Source organism: Macrobrachium nipponense, chromosome 12 (assembly GCF_015104395.2).
Source record: "Macrobrachium nipponense isolate FS-2020 chromosome 12, ASM1510439v2, whole genome shotgun sequence".
In the NCBI taxonomy this organism is placed as follows: Eukaryota; Metazoa; Arthropoda; class Malacostraca; order Decapoda; family Palaemonidae; genus Macrobrachium; species Macrobrachium nipponense.
Window position 1 is genome coordinate 104,978,823 of NC_087205.1, and position 24,392 is coordinate 105,003,214.

Here is a 24,392-nt window from a genome sequence, read left to right on the forward strand (position 1 = left end):
GGTGAATTTTTTAAAAAAGTATTTTTTTACGTCCGCGCGTTACGAATTCATGCATCATTTTGTGATAATATTTTCTCTGTGTTGCTTTTATCATTTTACAATGTGTTATATACCAAAATGATTGCAATTTAGTGTACAATACAACAGAAAAAAAAATAACTCGTTAGCTTTAACCGTTTTGCTCACAGCGCGGTTTGAATACAATTATATATGAAATTTTTGTTCGCGTTATATTATATCGCATTATTTATATATGATAATGATATTTTTTCATTTCTGATGGTTGCGTACTAAACTTCAGGCAATGTCAAAAAAAGGAGCCAAAAATGAACTCTTAATTAATCTTGAAAACTAAGCGCGCTGTGAATTTTTGAAAAAAATACTTTTCCGCTTCAGCGCTCACTCTGAGACCCCCTCGGCATACAGGAGACGATTTTTATTATACCCCTTAGGCGTTTAAGGGTTAAGGAGGTGTCTATCTGTTCATTTTGAGAGGGGGTTCTTTGTTATGAAAAACCACTTTCAATTTCCTGTATATATATAAGGTTGCCCAGAGGGTTTTGGACACAATTTCCTTGGGTCCTTTGGTGGCTGCTCAACAAATGGTGTAACTCATTCAGTACCCCTGGCGGGTCAGTTGGTATATTGTCTAAGATGATGGTATGGATGTGAAATGGAGGAGTTAACTGGCCTCCTTCCTTTTCAAATTTCTGTCTCCTTCTTTACTTAGGGCAGTAAGGTGGGAGTACCATCATAAGCTGGAACGGACAAGGTACAGGTGAGTGAAGTGGCCATACTGTTAGGGTTAGTATCAGTAAGGTACCTATCAGTAGCAGGACATTCCTCTCTTTAGCAAGGGGGAGAGGAATGATAACAAACCTACATGAGTGGATGGATTGGTTTGTTAGGTGAACAGATCTTCTTATCTTCCTTGGACGCAATGAACTGTGACATTGTGTAAAACCCAGAAGTCTGACTCTATGATATTCATATATATCTTAGATTCTGAAATACTGGTCAGTTGTTTCATAGAATTCTGGTATTCAGAAAACTGACCAAAGGTGGCAAACTCCCAGTTGGTTAATAGTACTTACCTCCCACCAAGAGTAAGTCTATCCTAATGTCAAGACCGAAGGTTTGTTCCGTATATGAACAAATGACAAATTTTTAACCAATTTGTATTTTTCATAACTTACAAACCTGAGGTCTTAACATACAAAGGCCCACCTCTAACCACCCCTCTATCAATTAACCTGGGTTGGAAGAATAACTAACAGGGTCACGAGTTAATGAGGGTTATGTGGGTGGCTCCACATGTCTTGTGACCAAGCACAGATGCCAATAGTCCCTTGCGTACACAATTATTTTAAACTTTTCCAGTTTCCAGCTGGCACTGAGTATTTATCCTAATGTTAAGACCTCAGGTTTGTAAGTTATGAAAAATACAAATTAGTTAAAAATTTGTCATTTTTAAAGGATGATGCCATGTTAACATTAGATGCACCAGTTATGATGTAAAGCAGACAGGCTGTCAGTTTATAATTTCAGATCTTGCATATGTGCATTTTATGTATAAATAGCATTAGTCTGTATCTTTTGTATTGAAAAATTATGAGCATTCATTTTTTAGGGAAATGGCCCATACTTAGTTGGTGTCAGTTGATCTGTCACCCAGAATTTTTTCTTCATCAAGACTCATGGTAGTACTACTTGTGATATAGGCAGAACATTCGTACCAAAGCAAAGAACTTACATGGAAGACCGAATTATACACACAAAGTGCAAAGATAACTGTAAATGATGAATATGTGTTTTTGAGTTTATTAATTTACCTGGGCCATACGTAATGACAGCCAGAGAAGGAAGGGGCCTGCAGAATATTATCTAACCTGACTTTTGGATTCAAAACTTCAGCTGGAACTGAACTGTTATTGCTTTTATTCTAATGTGGCAGTCTGCAGTAATCTGATGTAAAGTGCTTTGTTGTAGAGTCTGAAAAGAAATAAATAAAAAGCCATCCCCTCAGGAAGAGAAGATATCTATCCTGAGGGAGGAAAAAAGAGGAAGGGAGTGAGTCGTACAACTCCCCCCCCCCCCCCCCCCCCCCCCCCACCCCCCCCCCCCCCCCCAACCCCCCCCCCCCCTTCCAAAATAACAGGAAAGAGGCAAGACGACAAATTCTGACTGGCCCTGAGCAAGCAGACAAGACCAATGCAATCAGAGATCTTCTGCCATCAAAATTCATCTTTGAGGAAGAGGAATACTTCAATGCTAGAAAGGCAAAAGCTTGCACATAAACCTTGTCTGCAACACAAACCCATTATGTTTTGAATGTCCGGAATCACACAAATTCTGAAAGACTAAAACATTACCATATTCCCAGAAAATGTGCTGCAAGATATCATTGAAGAGAAATAAAACATTGAAATATCTTTCAGTATAACAGATCCAAAATGCTACAGAACAAAATGTAGCTGGCCCCTCTCTCCCTGAAGGTGCAATATCCCCTTGAGAGAAACATCAACAAAATGCATCATAAAACAGCAGATGACAAAGCAGAAGTAATAGGCCTGAAGCACATCTACTGCAAGTTCCATCTGTCCCAGAGGAAGTGTGAACATGGGAATCCTGGAAGGAGAGTACAATGTGGCTTCTCTCCAGGGCAGTCAAAGAAAGACTGATGCATCACAAGGTCCTAAGCTTGGTCAGCGACCGGCTTCCACCTCGTATACATATGGGTTGCCAGATGCCACAGATTCCTTGCTTTAAAATCTTTGATTGTTTTTAACCAGTTTCCAGCTGGCTCTAGAAGATTATCATATTGTTAAGACCTCAGGTTTGTAAGCTATGAAAAATGCAAATTGATAAAAAAATTTGCTGTTTGTCATTCCTCACATTAGCTGCTAACCTTGAAAACTTTATAAACATCATTGTGCTATGACTTTGAGTATCAGCCTGTTGTTTTGTTGACACTGATAGACGTCATGAGTGGGCAAGACTGATGTGCTACAAATAGTATAGCAAAAGCTTAACATCTCTGAAAAGTATTTGTTAATCCAAATAAGAGAAGTAAAAAATTGTACTATTGGAAGCACAGAGTTGGGCTTTTCTATGTTGGGCCAATTTTGCCTTGAACCATGTAACAATAATTAATCAGTGAAAGATTATAAATGATAAGGAAAAGGTCACTAACTGAAAATCTTATACTCTTTGATAAGCATTAATTTATAAATGGGTAGGATATATTTCTTAATGATAAAATTTTTATACTAAAAGTACTGAATTTCATCAGATAATCAACAGTTTGAAAAAAAGAAGTCTAGGTCTAATCCTATACTAATACAATCCTTTAAGATAGTGGGATTGTCGTTCATATGTTATTCATATTCACTCTTATATCCTTTCTCTTACCATTTTCCTTTCATCCCCTGTCTGTGGGCAGCATATCCCACTGTGTTGCCATGACGAGGTGTCAGTGAATGTTAATTTAGGGAAGTGACAATATACTTTATCAGCTATGTGCCTGTTCACTGTTGTTTGAAGCTATATATCTGCAAAATTTCATTGCCTGTAAAAAGTCAGAAATATTTCTCCAATTTCAGGGCCTGTAGCAGCTCTGGAAGCCCCCACAGTTCTTGCACAAATTTTACTCATGTTGAGACACAGAGATACAAAATTTGCGGAGGTAAGTCGACACATTTTTTTTATATTGACATCACAGCTGCCAGAGTGTTGTTTGCTCCATGGTGACTTTACTTTATCAAACTAAGAAATTACAGTACCCATTTTGGAGTCATTTTCCCAGCATGGGTCTAAGGAAAAAACAAATTTGAGAATAGTTTCCTTCTGGCTACATCAGGTAAGCTTACTCAGATGTTTCTGTTTTGAAAGCACAGGCAGTATGTGTTCATTCCAAGCCGTGTGTCTCTGATTGCAAATTGGTGCCTGGTGCGGGGGATGACTGTTGTGGTAGGTCATGCTAGTTCATTATTTACATCATCCTAACTTTCATGTCATTCCATCCTCTGGCATGCTTATAAATCTTGGCTGTCTGAGGTATCTGTGTAGTTGTATGCAGTATATTTGTTAATTGGGATTATCCTTTGCATTCAGATCTTTCAATATTATCCATGTGTAGTGCTGTATTTGCAGTTATTTCTAAAGTTTTTTTTTTTTTTTTTTTTTTTTTTTTTTTTTTTTTTTTTTTTTTTTTGTGGTGTGTGTGAGGTTCAGTACTCACAATTCTCTGGAAGTTTTGGTCATATGTAACCAGATTGTGCAAGTGCTTTTCTCTTTGAGTCTCATTTCATAATTTATTTATGACTTATTTTTTTGTTATTTATCTTATTTGCTGTTATGTATCTTATTTATTTTACATCTTAGTATTTCTTTTTCATATTTCATTCTTTGCCTCACAATTAAAGTTGCAGTTTGACTTGTGGTAATAATGAAAATAATAATTATTAAGACTATTGGGGCTGGGATATATATTACTCAAAAAAAGTGGTTTCATGCAAGCCCATTTTTCATAGAGTGTGCCTTTCTCCTTTTACCCATTCATTTTTTTTTATGTTTCATGGAGTATGTGAAGCATTTGTTGTGATGTATGCAAGATTGAGCATGTACAGTAGAGGCATCTGTTTTGAGTGGTACAGGTTTAGAGTTAACGGGATTTCTACTTCCATAGAAGTAAGTCAATCCAAATTATAGTAATAAAAAAAGATTCATTTTTAAAGAGTGACTCAGCAGTAGTATACTAGTATAGTATAATTTTCATGTTCATATAGTATCAATTTTATAGTACTGCACAGTATATGAATATGATTTTCTATCTTTTTTTTAGGTTCCTAAGTATTAGATACAAACCATTTCATATATGTTCTCCCTCCCCATCACAATTCTCTGGGTTTATATGGAAAGCATAGATAAAGTTATTAAGGGTTGGTGGAACCACTAGTGAGGCTGCCTTTCATGTTATTGAATTGGCATAGATAAGGTACTAGTACTTTATAAATCAGTGATTTGCATTTATGAAACACTGATTTAAAATTTTTAAATAATTAACTTACCCAGTAACCCAGTAATTACAAAGCTATTAGTGTCACTTATTTGCAGCATTTTAGATTTAGATTTTGCAATAGTGACACTGATATTGTGTAGGTGACACCAGTCTCTCTCTCTCTCTCTCTCTCTCTCTCTCAGCGAGAGGTTTAGGAATGGCATAGCAGGTCAGCTCATTCCATTTATGAGACGCCTGGTGATAACATCTGGTGTCTGCAGCAGTTGGTCATTTTTTTGCCAGTTATTTACTTCGGTATCCAAGCCAAAAGCTTCAGGATGAGTGTTTTCCTTGTGTTGTTGTTCTTTACTGGAGTAATACATCAATAGTTTGCATTTACAGTGAAATTCCAGTTAATTGTTTAAGGGGCACTGCGATCGGCGATTATTGAAGAATTTTCACATTTTAGTTGATGGATTTAGACGAGTTAATGTCTAAATAGACATGTCCTGGAATATTTTTTAAAAAAGAAATTTGTTGTGGTGATGGTTTTTTTATTGCATTTGTTTACTGCATTTCCTGCCTGTGAGCGGCAGTGAACGACAAATTGTCGCACATTCAATGACTTGCCTAGTATCCTAATAAAACTAACCATTTACTACGATATAGCTGGTTGTAAATTGAAGAAAATGTACCCCGACGTCAAAAGCGTCGAAGATAATATCCGGGCGTTCATCTGCTTCTTGTGATATCCAGGAAATCTCGAAGCATGAGAAGGCTTCATGTTCACAATAGTGGCCAGGAATTCCAAACGCAACAGATTCAAAACAACAGGGGGCAAACCAAACCGGCTTTAAAAGGACAGAAGCAAAGCACGTCCTCTCTTAAAGGCGGTAAGAAAATAACTAACGGGGTCACGAGTTAAAGAGGGGTATGTGGGTGGTTCCACATGACTCGTGACCAAGCACAGATGCCAATAGTCCTTTGCATACACAATTTTTTTAACTTTACCAGTTTCCAGCTGGTGTTAAGTTATTTGTCCTAATGTTAAGACCGAAGGTTTGTTAGTTATGAAAAATACAGATGATTAAAGATTTGTCATATTGTGTGTTTATACATATAAATATATATATATATATATAATATATATATATATATATATATGTGTGTGTGTGTGTGTGTGTGTGTGTATGTGTGTATGTATATATATATACACACACACACAACCACATATATATATATATATATATATATATATATATATATATATATATATATATATATATTATATATATAATATAATATATATATATATAGATATATATATATATATTATATATATATGTATATATAATATCTATTTATAAATATATGCATATACGTATACATATACATAAGCGAATACCACAGGAAAATTATAAGAATCCAAGTGCTTTCGTCTTTACTAAGACATTGTCAAGGAGCGAATGAAATACAATTGGAGAGAAAGGTCTCAGGTGCACAACAAGATCAAGAATAGCAGATGGTTAATTGTCAAAAGAGTAAAAATTAAAAGAGATAATCCAGGATTATCGGATATCTCAAGTTCACAAACGTAAACAGATTTGACCCTAAGCGAAATTACAAAGTACAGTAGTACCTCGAGATACGAAATTAATCCGTTCCGAGGCGCCTTTCGTATCATGAGGTTTTCGTATCTTGGACCACATTTTTACATGTAAAAATGGCTAATCCATTCCAAGCCCTCCAAAAAAAAACCACCCTTGTAAATTTCATAATAAAGCTAAATTGACCTATAAACAATGAAATACTACAACAATTTGGACCATTCAATACCTAACTTAATACATACTGCTAATATACCTGTAAATAAAGTGTATTAGTGTACATGGTATAAAAGAAATACTGTACGTACATTCGTACGTATGTAGTAAAATGTGGAAGCTTACCTTTCGAGTGAGGCTATCTCCGAAAGTGGCGACAGAACGAAATCACTAACGAATTTACATTAATAAACGAAATCGTTAGAACGAACGAATACCACTTGCATACGATACCAATGATGCCGTGAAGTGACCGAAGAAGCACGCCGCTACGTAGATGCATCATGGGAGGGATGCTGACCAATAGAAGAGAAGGATCTTATGGCGGTGACTAGCATCAGGAACCAATGGGAGAGCGGGAGGATGGTGGCGAGTCTACTCAGTTGGGGGGGCGCGCGAATTTCAAAATTGTTATAGGTGGTCCAGGGAAATCTTGGACTTTACAGCAACAACCTTCCGTATCTTGAGCAATTTTTGTATGTAGAACCGTAAAATTTGTTGTATTTGCTTTCGTATCTTGAGTTTTTCGTAAGTTGAGCCTTTCGTATCTCGAGGTGCCACTGTATCTTTACAGTCCAAAACATGTAAAAACTGAATATATTAATTTTGTTGCTTATATTTATCTACAACTTTTTCGTTATGAAAGCATCAAGTTTAAGTAAACCAAGACTTAAATTTAGAACATTTCTATTATTTGACTTGATGAAACAAGATTCAATGATATTTCTTTTAACTGTGTCATTATATGGCATTAAGGCTCTTGCTTGACCCAGTTAATAGGATGAACTAAATCTCTCATAATGACAAATAATGCATTCGATATTTGCCCAGTTCTCACGGAATATTGGTGCTGTTTGAGACGTTGTGAAAGAGATTTACCAGTCTGTCCGTAATAGACTTTATCACACTTTTTGCAAGGAATTTCATATATGCAGCCTGGAAGATCTTTAGGAGAATTTTTGATTACTAAACTCTTGACATTAATATTACTGAAAACAACATTTATGTCAAAAAGCTTTAAAATTCTAGGAATATCTAAAAACCTTTCATCATAGGGTAATTTTAGAATGTTATGCTTACTAAATTCAAGTTTGTCATTAGTTGAATAAAATGATTTTCTAGCTCTTTTCCATGCCACATCTACAAAAGTCCTTGGGTATTTAAGTTTCAATGCAATATCATAATGAGGGTCAAATCGGTTTAGGTTTGTGACCGTGTGATATCCGATAATCCTGGATTATCTCTTTTAATTTTTACCCTTTTGACAATTAACCGTCTGCTATTCTTGATCTTGTTGTGTACCTGAGACCTTTCTCTCCAATTGTGTTTCATTCGCTCCTTGACAATGTCTTAGTAAAGACGAAAGCGCTTGGATTTCTGACTATCATTTTCCTGTGGTATTCGCTTATATAATGAATCACGTGCATCTAATGTGACTTTTTAAGCATACATATTTTACATATATTAAATAAATTGTTAAAAAAAAACTAATATGTATATATATATAATTATTAATTTTATTAATATTTTAATTTTAAATTATTATAATGTATACATAATATATATATATATAATTTAAATTTAAAAATATCTATATATATGTATATATATATATATATATATATATATATTATATACAATATAGTATATTATTATATATATATCTATATTGTTACGAAGTGCCAAGTATCTGGTTACCATGCATCAAATATTACCTCACCAAAAGCCAGACACCTGAACTCTCATAACACGTTTAAACGACTGAATACTCTAAAGGCAACAGTGATCCCTTAACACTTACCAGTATTGCAGAAAATCAGACTAAGTTCATCAAAACAGGTGTGAGGTAATCTTGTAAGTAATTAAATTAATCAAAGGGCGTCACTCCATCAACAACTTTAAAAGTCTAAGTATTTCCCTGATTTCAGAAGTCTAAGTACTTCCCTGGCTCTAAGTCACTTCAAGAAAATTGAAGGAAAGCAAATCAATTACCATCAATTACCACTCTATGTTTCTACCTAACATAAATAGAACCATATGCAAATATAATTATACTGGTGTAAGATAAAGAAAACACTTATAAAAATTTTAGATACAAAAATTTATTATTAAATTCAAAATTTATAAGTGAAATTCACAATATCAGGGAATATTACTGTTACTTGAAAACAATGTAAAGTTTAATTAATTCTTGAATCAAATTAAGTAAAATTAAATCAAAATTAATTTATCACAAAATTCAAGAAAATTAATTCAATTGAAATTAAATTGAAAAGTGTTAGGCAATAATTGAAATTTGAAATTAATTCACAAGTGCTAAACAACAATAAATCTTGAAAAGAATTCTAAGTAAATGCAAATTAATTCACAAGTGTTAAATTTAATTAAATGTGCAATGATAAAGCAATGAAAATAACTAAGTCAATTAAATTGTGAATGCAAATGAAAATATAAAATAAAAAGACACACTTCAATAAGAAAATGAACAAGTGCACAAACAATGGAACAATCACAAACACAAAAATACGCAATGTGTAAATCTTTTCCACTCAAAACACTGTACCAACAGTTTTTACCAAACCTTCACAACCATCTGTTATTAGTTAACCACTGTTCCTAACAATTATTAGTTAACCACACTCCCTATCCATTATTAGTTAAACACAATTCCTATCCGTTATTAGTTGCAACTAATAAAAATATAACACTACCTTTTTGGTATACCAACTTCTTTCTCTGCTGCAGTCTTGTCTTACACAATTTCACAAAAACCAGGCGCCGTTACAAAATGATGTTTGTTCAGATTCCACAAAAGAAATTAAATAACACTAAATAAACTCTAAGAAATATCAAATACGAAATTCTCACAAGTTACGAGTGACCAATTTACGTTACGTTAATATAATCTCAATGATTTCAAGTGAGAGAGAGAGAGAGAGAGAGAGAGAGAGAGAGAGAGAGAGAGAGAGAGAGAGAGAGAGAGAGATCTGACTGCCTCGAGGTCCTAAGATAGAATGTAACGAAATTTTCTTCCTTTACGGAAACTCGACAGGGCAGACGACACAAACGTATTTGTCACGAATGCTTCCAGAAAGTTGGAAATCTGATGCAATCTCACATACAAAATGTGCAATTCCCACGTGGGACTTGACAAAGACATACACGTACAAGATGAGTCTGTTAACCCTCTTACGCCGATTGGACGTATTAAACGTAGAGTCAAAATGTCTCCCGTATGCTGATTGGACGTAACATACGTCGGCTCAAAAAAGTTTTTTTTTAAATTCGCGGAAAAATACTTATAGGCCTACCAGCTGAAAACTTTTGAATCACGCGCCTTGGGGGATGCTGGGAGTTCACGGATCAAGGCGTTGTTTTGTTTACAATCGCTACGCAGGCGCGCAAGCGCGAATTTCTTTCTTATCGCACTAAAAAGTATCAGTGACACATCTCAAAAATTATTTTGTCACTTTGACATAATTTTTGCACCATTTTAAATTATCCTTTACATGAAGTATTATATATGAAAATGTGCGCAATTTCATGTAAAATACAACAAATAAATACTCATGATTGTAGCTTTTATCAGTTTTGAAATATTTTCATATAAATAACAATAAGTGCAAAAATTTCAACCTTCGGTCAACTTTGACTCTACCGAAATGGTCAAGAAACGCAATTGTAAGCTAAAATTCTTATATTATAGTAATATTCAATCATTTGCCTTCATTTTGCAACAAATTGGACGTCTCTAGCACAATATTTCGATTTATGGTGAATTTATGAAAAAACTTTTTCCTTACGTTCGTGCGATAACTCTTCCGATAAACTTTTTCATGCGATTGTCCTAATGTTTGCACCCTTTTAAATTTGCCGTTACATAAAGTTTTATATATGGAAATGTGCGCAATTTCATGCACAATACAACTAAAAACAACCCATGGTTGTAGCTTTTATCAGTTTCGAAATATTTTCATATAAATAACGTTAAGTGCAAAAATTTCAACTTTTGGTCAACTTTGACTCTACCGAAATGGTCAAAAAACACAATTGTAAGCTAAAACTCTTATATTCTAGTAATACTCAATCATTTGCCTTCATTTTGAAACAACTTGGAAGTCTCTAGCACAATATTTCGATTTATGGTGAATTTATGAAAAAAAAAAAATTTTTTTCCTTACGTCCGCGCGGTAACTCTTCCGAAAAAATCAGAATTTTTTTTGTGCGATTGTCGAAATGTTTGCACCATTTAAAATTAGCTGTTACATAAAGTTTTATATATGAAAATGTGCGCAATTTCATGTAGAATACAACTAAAAATGATTGAAGGTTATAGCTTTTCTCTTTTTTCGAAATATTTGCATATAAATCACGATAAATAGAAAAAAAAATCACGTTGGTCAAATTTGACTCTACCGAAATAGTTGAAAACGCAATTGTAAGCTAAAAACTCTCAGGGACTAGTAATATTCTGTGTTTTAATTTAAATTATCTTTTCCCCAAAAAAAATTTTTTTTTGAAACAAATTTAAGTCTGTAGAACAATATTGTGATTTATGGTGAATTTTTGAAAAATATATTTACCTTCACTCCGCGCGCTGATTCGCGGCCGCAAGTCTCCGAAATACGTATATCGCCTTATCCTAATATTTGCTCCTTTTCATATTAGCCGTTTTATAGTTTCATATATCAAAATGTGCGCAAATTCATGAAGAATACAATAAAAAATAAGTGAAGGTTGTAGCTTTTTCCATCTCCGAAATATGTGCATATAAAAAAATATATATATAAAAATTTCGACATTCGGTCAAATTTAACTCGTCCGAAATGGTCGAAATCTGCAATTCTAATCTAAAACTCTTACAGTATCGTAATATTAAATCATTTGTCTTAATGTTGAAACAAATTGGAAGTCTCTAGAACAATATTTAGAATTACGGTGAATTTTTGAAAATAACATTTTTTTACGTCTCACGTTACAAATTCGTACATCATTTTGTGATAATATTTTTCCGGTGTTGCTTTTATTGTTTTACTATGTATTATATATCAAAATGATTGCAATTTAGTGTACAATACAACGAAAAAAAAGTAACTCGTTAGCTTTGACCGTTTTTTGCACAGCTTGATTTGAATACAATTATCTATGAATTTTTGTTTTTTCGCTACCATATATCGCATTATTTACATATGATAATGATATTATTTTTCATTTCTGATGATTGCATACTAAACTTCAGGCAATGACAAAAAAATGAGCCAAAAATGAACTCTTAATCTTTCAAACTAAGCGCGCTGTGATTTTTTGAAAAAATTATTTTTTCCGCTTCCGCGCTCACTCCAAACCGGCGCCGCCATACAGGAGAGGTTTTGATTTTTAGGGCTTCGGCGTAAGAGGGTTAAAAAAAAAGACACGTACTCGACTGGATCGAAACAGAGGCTGAGCGACAATTAAGATTGACATGTTCGATAACAACGCAAGACTCAATTCTCTCGCTATCACATGCGTTGACAGATTTAGGAAAGCAAACGGATCTCGCAGACCCTCTAATCTTAAAGTGTCGACATAAAAGTTAAACATTCGTAGTTTCAAAAAGACAAAGTAAAAATCTCTCTTTTTACGTTATATATATATTCTTTTACATTAGGTAATGCGAAATCTGAACACACATTTAAAACATCCTATTCTAAGCTATCTAGGAATCTGAAAAAATGTTACATGACATTTCAAAGAGGGGAAACATGCATTTTGTGAAATGTATATATATATATATATATATAATATAATATATATATATATATATAATATTATATATTCATATATATATATATATATATATATATATATATATTATATGTATATATATATATATATATATTTAATATATATTATATATAATATTATCCCCCTATATATATATAAAAGCAGCTCAGTGGTCTGGTAAAACTAAGATATACTTAACTTGAGTATAAAATGCCCAATAAAACACTGGTTTTATGCTAAGGACTATTTTGGTGGCTGACTTCCACCCTTGTCAAGTAATGAATGACAGAAGTTACATTGGCGAAATATATAGTGGGAGGTAATCTTAGGTGATGTCTGGGGTCACTGCTAAGCCAACTTTGGTTCTGTTGATTGTCTTAATCTGCTTCATCGTTGCCTTAAGGTAGATATTGTCTATATGATCAAAGTCCCAGTCTCCACTGGAAAGGTTGATCCTATTATCTTGTTGCTGTTCTTTAGAAAGGTTGATCCTGTTATCTTGTTGGTTTATCAGTAAAGATTCTACCATCTGACATTTGTATCAACAGCTGCTCATATAAAATTTGGGATGAGTTCCAGTCCATGGTATGGTTTGTGTTATTTATATGATTGGAAATTGTGGAACTAAATATGTTGTCCATAGTAACTGAGCTTATGTTGAGTTAATCTTTTGGAGAGGGATTTTCCTGTGAATCCATAGTATGACTTATCACAATCCCTGCAGGGGATTTCATAAACACATATGTATTTAGAAACTGGTTTCTGCTGAGTGTTAATTAAGGATTTCCCAAGTGTATTCAGATAAGTGAAAGTGAAAAGGTTGGGTTGGCCTAAGATTCGTGTGATCTCTTAAATTATCCATGTGAGGGATTAAGATTTTGTTTGTGTATTTTTCCTTTTCTTTGTTTTCTGTGGCTTTGTAAAAAATGCTCGTTGCTATATGTATGGCTTTTTCTATTTTGTGCTTGGGGAATTTTAACAAGATAAGTTGATTTATGATTGTTTCAAGTTCTTTGTGAAGAAATCTGGGGAGCAAATTCTCAGGGCTCTAAGAAATAAGTTACTTGCAATGCCGAGTTTAACTGAAATGTTCATGATAGCTATGAAAATGTATGTATGAAAGTGAGAATGTCGCTCTTCTGAAGACAGTGAATTTGTAGTTGTTATTAGTTCTGATGATTAAGATATCTAAAAAGGGGATTTGGTCATTGTTTTCCCATTCTACTTTAAATTTTATGCTCGGGACCTAGGAATTTGATATTTGTAGAAAGACATCAAAATTGCCCCACTCGCTTTTTCAGTATGTCAAGATGTCTGTGAAACTAAGCCAAAGCATATCTGCAGATTTGATAGGGTTTATAAGTTTTGTTTTGAAATACTCCATATATAAGTTTGCTAACACAGGACTGAACAGACTCCCCATACACTCAGTCCTGTGTTAGCAAACTTATATATGGAGTATTTTAAAACAGTAATTGGGGTTGTCCATCAATATCACGTCCACTTGGGATACTCAAATCGAACTCTATAAACGACTTCACCTTTAAGTCAATTCATCCTCTCTGCATTTCTCTCCTCTACCTCCGTACTAAATCTCCTCTGGTTTTGGACAGTGCACTCCTTTTAATATGTGATTCCATTACTGTCTCCAAGTGAAGGTGGGCAGCCAAGTGAAGGGGAGCACAATTTGCTCAATCTTCCCTGTCTGTCAAACTGCATTAAAAAAAAAAAAGACCAAACATTAATCAAACAATCCCTCACCCACAAGACATGAAACATAATGACAAGAAAAAAATTAAATCCTAAAAACTAGTTTCAAAATTGCCTAACTTAATAAAAAAAAAAATGAGATATTTAATCCCAATTTTTTCATTCTACCACATTTCATTCCTAACCGGGGCAAGAGTAGTGTCACCTACACAATATTGGTGTCGCTACCACAAAAATTGAACGTAAACCTGCGAATTAGTGATACTAATAGTTATGTAATTACTGGGTAAGTATAATTAAAACTTTGTTCTATTATAAAAGCTGTCATATTTATAAAATTTATTGAGAAAATTATTTGGATTTTATAAAATATCATTTATTTCAGGACGATTTAGGATTAGCAAGTGCAAGCAAGCCACAACCGGAAAGTAACAACCCTGAACATGAATTAAAGAGAATAGAGGAAATATTTATCTTGTCCACATTTTCTTGTGATATCCCAAAGATGTCGAATTGTTTGAAAAAGGAAACAAGAAAAGTGACTAACAGTGAACTAAAAATTGTTGCTGAAGAAGAAAAGAAAATAATTGACCATGTGTCTGTATTCATGAGTCAGGTTAGTATCACTTTCTAATACTGAATTATATGCTATATAGTAGTGTGTAGACATTCTCCAGGTTGTGAATGTTTTGGTGCAACTTGGGTTTGGAGAAAATTATGTATTTTGGTAACTGAGCTTGGAATATAAGACAGGTTGATACTCGTTAGGTGGTCAGTAAGGAATATGTGGCTGGAAAAAGAATGGAGTTTGCCAGTATGTCTTGCAGGGGTTAAGGGGAAAAGAATGGCAGTTGATATTTGTTGCAGATGCTCAAAAGCTGGGTTAACTGTGTATCTGAGGGCTAGAAACACTTAACAGCAACAAAGACGAGTTTTCACAGCCAGTAACCAAAGACAAACCACAAACATAGATGGTATTGCACACTTCCCCAGTTACGGGCAAGACAGAGTGGAAAAGACCCTTGGGTAGTTGTAGCATTGAGCATCACAAGCAATGTATTTCATGAATGGATAACTCAAAAGAGCAAGTTTTTCAGCTGAAGCATTATTTAAATTGCCATCCCTGTAATGTTATCCATTTCATGCTCCTGCAGTTAGAGGATGCTGTCATAGTTGGTGTGGTCTATGAGATATTGTTTCAGTCACCACCTCTAATCATTTCATGTATCTTTTTTTTTCCTGGACTTTCAGTAAGAGTTGGTAGCCTTTATTATATGACTTAGGGCTGCTTTTTCTCAATTCACTGGGGAGTTTGGAGTTGATATTCAGTACATTCTTCAAGAGTGTGAGAAGATCCAGTCAAGGGGAATGAGACTCATAGAGTAGGTCCTTCATTAGTGTGATGAGCTATGGTACTACTTATGAAGTAGTTTAGGGAAACCATTGAGTTCGTTTTTTAAAATTTTCATAGAGGTCTTATGAAGGTTTTTTTTAAAATTGATAAATGAAAATTAGAGCAAGTTAAGAGGTAAGAGACTACAGGGAAATAGAGGAAGGCAAAAAGTAATGCAGTTGGCCTTTGATTTTCTATACCATTGTACTGTACCTCAACTATTAAAAACAAAGTTTCACATTTTTCCTCATTTTTGCTGACAGTAAACTTTAATTATTGCAGGTCATGGAAATTGAAGATAAAAATGCTGTGACTGTGGAAACTTTGTATGTTGTTGTTGAAGCACTGCAACTGCTGTTACTCCTCTGTCTCCACATACCAGATCAAAGGTAGCGTAGTAAAGATTACTGCACAAAAATCAAATCAAAAGTGGATTGAGTAAAAGTATGCAGATCCTCAGGATTATTGTTACATCACTCAATATTTTTGTTATTTTAAATCCTGTTATTACGAGTGAAACGTAGACATTACTGGAAACAGGCTCATTTTTGGCGGCCTGGCCTGGCCCTAACTATTCAAATGCTAATCTCACCAAAAGTATTGAACATAAAGGAAAATTCTTTCAGCAGATAAAACCTTACATCTTTAAATTTCATCCCTTATAAGATTTAATTTTAAAATGACATAAATTCACATTTAAATGATGTTTTAATTTTTGCATTATAATTTTCTCAAAATTGATGATTTCAGTACCAAATTCGATACAGGCATTCCCCGGTTATCGGCAGGGTGCTGATAAGTGAAAACTGCCATTAACCATAACTCTGCGTGCTTATGGCACCAAATTTCAGTTAATGGCGGCTATGTTAGGTATGTTATGACGCCATAAATCAGCGATTTTTTGGCGCTAGACAAGCGGCATAAAACCAGATTGCCATTAACTGAGTCCCTCGATAACCGGGGACTGCGTGTAGTTGTTCATATACGAAATAAACACTCGGTCTTGACATTAGGAGAAATCTTCTAGTGCCAGCTGGAAAACCAGTAAAATTAATACAATATTGTGTAAGCAAGGAACTTTTGGCACCTGTGCTTGATCACAAAGTCTGTGGGATCTCCCACAATGCCTTTGGCATTTCATGACTATATCAGTTACTTTCTTACTGTCTTTAAGAGAGGATAAGTTTGCACTCCATCCTTTTAAAGCCGGTTTAATTTGTGTGTGTGTGTGATTCCTGTTGGTTTGTACCAGTATCTGGATATCATGGATCATTTTACCTCCCCATCCAAGGTTTCTATGGGATCTCACAGGAAACAGGAAATCCCTGGATATTAGTGGGTTTCCTTGTTTGAGATTTTTAACATGTAGTAGATGCATAGAAAATGTACTATGTACAATTACTAATCTATGCTCTCATGCCATTTTTGGTTGGTGAAACAATGGAAAAAGTTTTATGAGAAGGGTCAACACAGGAGAAAGGTGACGCTGCCATCTTTGGATGTCAAAATGCCTTCTTCTTCCTCTGTTCTGCCTAATCGTGATGTGTTTCTCCGCCTTTGCTAAATGCTTCCCATACCCATTGGGGTTCATCTGATGATTTGTTTTTGAATGCATCAAGGAGGGTTTTGGGAGGTTTCATACCTAATTATGTTCCTTCCTTCCCCGCAGGGAGGGGGAGTCATCGCCATCTTTGCCGTATGTTTCAGCTACGGATGCACACAGAATGGAGGATATGTGGGCGGCGTTAGGCCTATCAGGGGTACAACCTTGCATGGTTTGTTGACCCACATGGCGTCACGCTTCCCTCCATTGCCTCCTCGATGGGTGTCCCTTCTACCCCTGATGTCCAATTTATGGGGGCGAATGCCACAATGTCTCTAGAGACATATATGATTCCAACACCTCAGCATTTTGGATCTTACTTTGCTGTTCCAGGGTTACCAGTATCAGCCCTGCATTTTCCATCAAGTGCAATGACGTCACAGCCTCCTTCCACCCTTGTTGTTCGGTGTTGATAAATACAACTACGCTTTCAGATTCTGTGGCACACACTTTTATGGAGAAATTGCAAGCATTAGAAGAGAAAATTAATAAGACATGTAAGAAGAAAAAATGCAAGTCGTCTACTTTTATTTCTTCCTCTTCTAGAACAGTCATTGCAAGCATCGATGACATCAGTGTGTTTGCTCCAATTAAACGTTGGAGGATAAGGGACTTCGTGGCTGATCCTCGTGCCAAGAGGAGAAGATTAATTTCCTCTTCATCTTCAAGCCTGTTAAAAAGAAAGCTTAAGAAGTAGTTGTTAGCGCTGAAACAAAGAATGACGGCCATCATTCTAATGTGTCATCACGGCCAAAGAAATCGATGGACATTGGTGTGGAAGGTGCTGTGAGTGCTGTTGGAACAGTGATAGTGGGGATTCATCGGTCTACAAAAGATGGTAATCAGGTCCCAGTATATCCTGTACGACCATTTAAGAGGAGAAAGGACGACAAAACACCAATTAAAAGATAGAATAATACAGCATTGGAAGTTTCTCCATTGAATGAGGGAGTTCATTCTTCTAATAGACTGAACAATAGTGAAGTTGTTCGCCCCTGAGCTTGAAGTTTGAGATCAAGATCCCAACGGCCAGAGTTTGACACCCTTGGAAATGTTTATGACAAACACGCAACTTCACAGGAACTGTCAGCCTGGAGGAGTAGGCCACTTTCTCATTCTCGATCAAGGAGCAGTGAAAGGTATCGACAGTCACGTTCCCATAGCCAAATGGAACTTCATTCATACATTTCTTTCGTAAATTATCAAAGCTTGGTTTAAAAATTGCAGCTACTTTATTTATAAACGTAGTAAATTAAATGAATTATGTATGTGTGTTTTTGACAGTTTCAGACATGCTTTTGCCTCCAAAATTCGTAGTTCTCAGTCATGTTTGACTTAAGAGCATTGTTGTTTACTAAAGGCCAATATTTCCGTGGTAGTACCTTATAGCCAAACTAAAACTTCCTATTTCGTTAGTTAAAACTCTAGAAAAACACACTAAAAATGTTCATACCTGGTTTTTTTTAATAGTTTTATCACAAAAAGTGCATTGAATGATGAAATTGATAAAAAAAACAGGAATTTGTGGCTATTTCTCATAAAAAATTACTGCGAATAGGCGAATAGTGACTTTACAGGCGTTGAGCATTTGTTGTGATGTTTTACCATATATTTTTCTTAAGGGAATACAAAATTTTTGTTGTAATGGTTAGCTTTGCCAAACAAAATCTTACATCAGATGATTGAGTTTATGTAATTTATAAATTGGGGGTTTGTCTTATAAAGCAAACATACCTTTAAACCTACAATTTTACATATAAAATGGGGGCATCATCTTATGCTCAGGGTTGCCTTTTATGCTGGCATATACGGTACTAAAAAATATGTAGTAAATGGATAGTTGAGTGAAAAATTTAAATAATAAGATCATTGGTTTTTCCAAAGTAAACTGCAGATAGCAAAGCAATTATAAATTCAATAAGAGGAACATAAACTTATAAACCCAAATAGTATATTTTTCAGTCTTTAAAAGGATGGAAGCAAAGCACGCCCTCTCTTAAAGGCGGTAAGAGAATAACTAACTCGGTCACAGGTTAAAGAGGGATATGTGGATGGCTCTACATGACTTGTGACCATGCACAAATGCCAGTAGTCCCTTGCGTACACAATTTTTTAACTTTACCGGTTTCTGGCTGGTGCCAGAATATTTATCCTAAAGTTAAGACAGAGGGTTTGTTACTTATGGAAAATACAAATTGATTAAGAAATTGTCTTTTTTGTGGTCTTGGAAGGGTGGAAATGATTGGGTTACAGGGTGGCTTTTGTTTGGCTAAAATGGATGATGTATAATCATTTAAACAAGAAATGATGACCTAACAATAGGAACTAATAGTTCCTATTGTTAGGTGACACTGGAAACAGTTACTATTCAGTGATCTTTTTCAGGCTGACACAGCTTACAAAACTTGCGTTGGAGCTGATTACTGTTGGAGTGCAGAAACTACACCGTAGCTCAGAAATTTCAAGGTGGATTTCTTTATTTCAGCTATTTTCCAAATTGCATAACTTGTACTCTCAAGCACATACTTGGGCAAAGTGCTGTAAGGTAGGTGTTTTATTTTTGATGCAAGGGAATTTTTACATATGTATATTGTTCTCTGTTTATAATGGTGATAGAAATATAGGTTTCCATTTTTATCGACTTAGTGACAGTTGTTGTACAGTTATATTATCCACGATTGCAATAGCATGGTGATTTGGTTCAAATAATATCACTTGTTCCGTAATCTCAGTAACATTTAATGAGATCGTAAAGATTTAAAATTGATCTATCTATTTTAAAGAGTTTAATGCAACTAATGTGTCCTACCTTGAAACTAGTGGAAGTCACTCTAATGAATTGTTCCTCATTGACACCTGAAAAAACATACAGGGATTAGATTTTTAGGAATAACTGAGGGAAGTGTTTCAGATAATATATATATCAAGGGGAATCTAACAAGACTTGATTTTCATGATGCTCTTCAATTACTTGTATTGGAGAAGTTAGGAAAAACTCCAGATCATTTATTCTGATAGCTATAAAGATATATATTTTTCAAGTTTCTTTATCTTTCAGGAGAAAACTATGGATGGTTATGGAATACAAGTGCTACATATGTTAATATCTCACACACCAAGACCTCTCTTCTCAGTAGTTGTGGAATGTGCTAAAGCCAGAAAAGACCATATCTTGAATCTTAGCAGATCAGGAAGTACTCAGAGTGACACATTTAGACGAGAGAGTTCATCCAGAGGTAGGATAGTATAGTAGACCTAAATTATATATGTTCAGTGTAGATATATTATTATTGATAATAGGGCTTAGTTTTTCCAGACCTCTGAGTCTTAAGTAGACTCTTCTCAGGCTGGTTCAATGTAGATATAAAATACTCTAGATGTACTGTATATACTAGTGTAACATGCAATCTTGCGTATCATGCGATGCCCAAATTTTCACTCTTAAAAATTATTTTACCATTCATCTCGTGTACATATGCTAGTTCATTAATTGAGACCAAATTACAATAGGCTAACCTCTATCCCTCCATCTCTTTATCTATCCCATCTTCTAGTCAAGTTAAAAAAGTAAAAGAGAATGCTAAAAGTATTGTTAGTAACATTATACTTGTGTAAATGCATACAGCCCTAAACAACCAAACAAGAAACAGCTGCTTTGCAGTGAACAACCAAATTGGATAACAAGAGAGTTTTTGTTTGCATTTCAGCCATCGTATGATACTAAAAAATTTACCGTTAGTTTTGTTACAAATGACGTTAAGTAGAATATGACTGATATAGTTATCGTCACAATACCCTCATTCGCTGTGGAGAAAAGATTGACAAGGAAACATACTGCTAAATTTAAGCTGCAGGTTGTAGCTGAAGCTGAGAAAACAATGTTCATGCTGCTAACTCCTATTATCATGCATTGGCAGCGGGGATGAAATTCCCATAAAATTTGAGAGAAACATGTTGCAATCAGAAGTATTGGGCATGAAAGAAAACATTTTACTGTTTTCGCTCTGATAAAAGATCAATATGTAAAGCTTGTATTATGATGAAATCAATTGAAAATAGCAAATGGAACCTGTTGATTTTTTTTATGCAATAAACATGCCCCAAGTACCATCTAGTAATGAAAAAATAGCAAAGTTTAGTTCAATGATATGTATTCAAGTCATATTTCAACTTGAAAACACTTCGTATAACGTAAAATAACTTTGTCCCATGTAAATAGAGGACTATCTAGAGATTCATTTACACTAACTAGAAGCAAGAAAATCACCCTGATTTGAGTTCAGTATGGCAAAATAAACTTACCTTGTAATCTGCGTCAGCTGATTTCCAAACCAGAACATTGATTCCTGTGTTTGTATTTTACAATAAAATAGTAGTGTGAAAATACATATTATTGGATACAGTGAAGTAAAGCACAACTCTTTAGAAGATCCGTGGAAAAGATGCATATTCGTTATGTTTGTATTTTATAATATGATACTAATAATGTGAATATTTCATATGCTAAATTTATATCATGTATGATGCAACCCCCTTGAAATTAGCTTCAAGATTAGGTCTTCAAAAGTCACATAATACACAATTACTATATATAATGAAGATTGAATAACTGTAAGTGTATACAAATTTTGTGTGTATATGTACTGTAAATTGAGTTATAACCATTAAGAAGGTAACATTTATCTTCTATATTCGTTTACTACCATTTTGTCAACATTTGAACAACATAATGGCAGCTTTTGTTCATACGCGGAACATACCTTTGGTCTTAACAATAGGATAATCTTGCGCCAGCTTGAAACCAGTCAAAAACAATCAAAGATTGTAAAGCAAGGAATCTGTGGCATTTGGCAACTCATGCGTATATGAGGTGGAAGCTGGTCACCAACCAGGCATAGAACCCTTTGACGTGTCAGTCTTTCTTTGACTGTTCTTGGAGAGTAGTTGCTAACACTCTCCTCCCAAGCCGGTTGCTTTGTTTGCCTGTGATATCTTTGTTTCATTGTATTTGTGTGTGTGCTTAGTTGTTATCATGGAGTCCTCCAATTCTTCTAGGCCTCATCAAAGCATGTGCCTGGGTATTCAGGGATATCTGTGTTCCAAGTTTTTGGCTGCTACCATTACAGATCCCCATACGACATACAGTAGGTGCTGATCTAATTTTTGTACCAATACTAATCCTTGCCTGGAATGTTGTTTCTAGCTTATTGTCACAGTGGAGAGCGTTCTACAGGAAGAGGACCATCGTAGAGTTTCTGCCTTCCCTTCCTAGGAGGGTTTTTTACCTCTTCATTTGGAAAGTTCAGCTTCAGCATCCCCTTCTGCATCGGTTGTACTGCTGTCTCATTCCTTTACTTCCATCGATTTGTCGGTTTAAGTATCGGGAGTTGCACAGGATCAGATGTCATATTTAAAGTTAAATGAGAGAGTAAAGAACATGCTTTTCACCATTTACATGTTAAAAACTAAATGTTGCTGAAAGAAAATCGGGTCCAGTATGTAATAGTTGTCATTGCTTCAATACAAGTTTCAAACATAACAGATGGAAGCCTGACTAGTACATACTGGCCAGGCTTCCACTCTGATAAACAGTAGTGCCTGAGGTTACGAAATTAATCCGTTCCGAAGCAGCCTTCGTAACCTGATTTTTTCGTATCCAGAACTACATTTTACATGTAAATCTCCAAATTCGTTCCAAGCCCTACAAAAAGACCACAGTAAATTTTATAAAGCTTAATTGACCAATAAACAATGAAATACAACAATTTGGACCATTCAGTACCTAACCTAACTGTTACTGTATGTGTAAATACAGTGCATTAGTGTACAGGGTACAAGAAATACTGCACATACATGTATGTACGTATGTAGTAAAATGTGGAACCTTACCTTTTGAATGAGGCGATGTCCTAAAGTGGCGACAGAGGAGGAGGACAAACGGCAGAAAACATGAACACTTAACTTTACGAAACAAATTAAAAAATGGCAGAAAACATTAGCGCTAAACTTAACAAAACACATTAACAAATGGCATCAAACATGAACACTTCTTGATTATCTCCATCTTCATCTCCATAGAAAGCATCCTCTTCTTTCTGTGAACTTGGAACATTCTTGGGACCCATGGCTAATAACGTAAGTAATTAAGTTGACACACAACACGATAAAGTAACTTACAGTACAACGAAAGTGAAATCACTAACACGAATTTACGTTAACAAACAAAATCTATGTAAACGAACGAATTCCATGTGTGTAAGATAATGCTGCTGAAACAAAATGGTTGAGGAACTCCCTTACGTAGATGCATGATGGGATAGATGCTGACCAATAGGAGAGCAGGATCTTACGGCAGTAACTAGCTTCAGGAACCAATGGGAGAGCAGGAGGATGGTGGGGAGTCTACTGAGTTGGTGGCACGCTAGTTTTAAAATTGTTCTCTGCGGCCCTGGCGAATCTCAGACTTTACATACACCCTTTCGCAACCTGAATTATTTTTGTACACAGAGGCAAAAAAACCTTCGTCTTTGCTTTCGTAACCTGGATTTTTCGTACGTAGGAACTGATGACTATTTGAAATTTGTATTAGTTCATACACAGAAAAAACCTTTGATCTTAACATTAGAATAAATCTTCTGGTGCCAGTTGCAAACCAGTTAAAAACAATAAAAAATTGTATATGCAAGGAATCGGTGGCATCTGGCATCCCATACATAACTAAGGTGGAAGCGAGTCAGATACCATGGTCAAACCTAGTGATGCATTCAGTCTTTCTTCAACTGCCTATGAGAGTGGACCTAGCAGGTCAGTTTGTATCTAGTCCAAGATGAAGGTATGAAAGTAGATGGAATGAGATGACTGGACTGGAACAAACTAGATACAGGCATGTGATTTAGCCATGTTATTATAGTGATCAATAATATGAGATAATTTTCAGTAGCAAAACATTCTTCACTTTAGCAAGGAGAGAGAGAGAGAGAGAGAGAGAGAGGGAGAGAGAGAGAGAGAGAGACGAGAGAGAGAGAGAGAGAGAGAGTGAGAGAAGAGGGGGGGGGGGGGGGGGAATGATAACTAAACCCACATAAGAGAATTCATTGGTTT

The 24,392-nt window shown here is 35.0% G+C and overlaps 1 protein-coding gene across 1 annotated transcript in view; it reads left to right on the forward strand.

Annotated features, from left to right (window-relative positions):
* LOC135224733 (serine-protein kinase ATM-like) overlaps window positions 1-20,527 on the forward strand; it is a gene marked incomplete at its 3' end in the record, with an annotated part of 185,357 nt that extends 164,830 nt beyond the window's left edge. The window contains 5 exon segments of the mRNA XM_064264046.1: window positions 3,603-3,685; window positions 14,681-14,911; window positions 15,971-16,077; window positions 19,677-19,836; window positions 20,350-20,527. Coding sequence (XP_064120116.1) covers window positions 3,603-3,685; window positions 14,681-14,911; window positions 15,971-16,077; window positions 19,677-19,836; window positions 20,350-20,527 — 759 coding nt within the window.
* Between the last annotated feature and the right edge of the window lie 3,865 nt (window positions 20,528-24,392).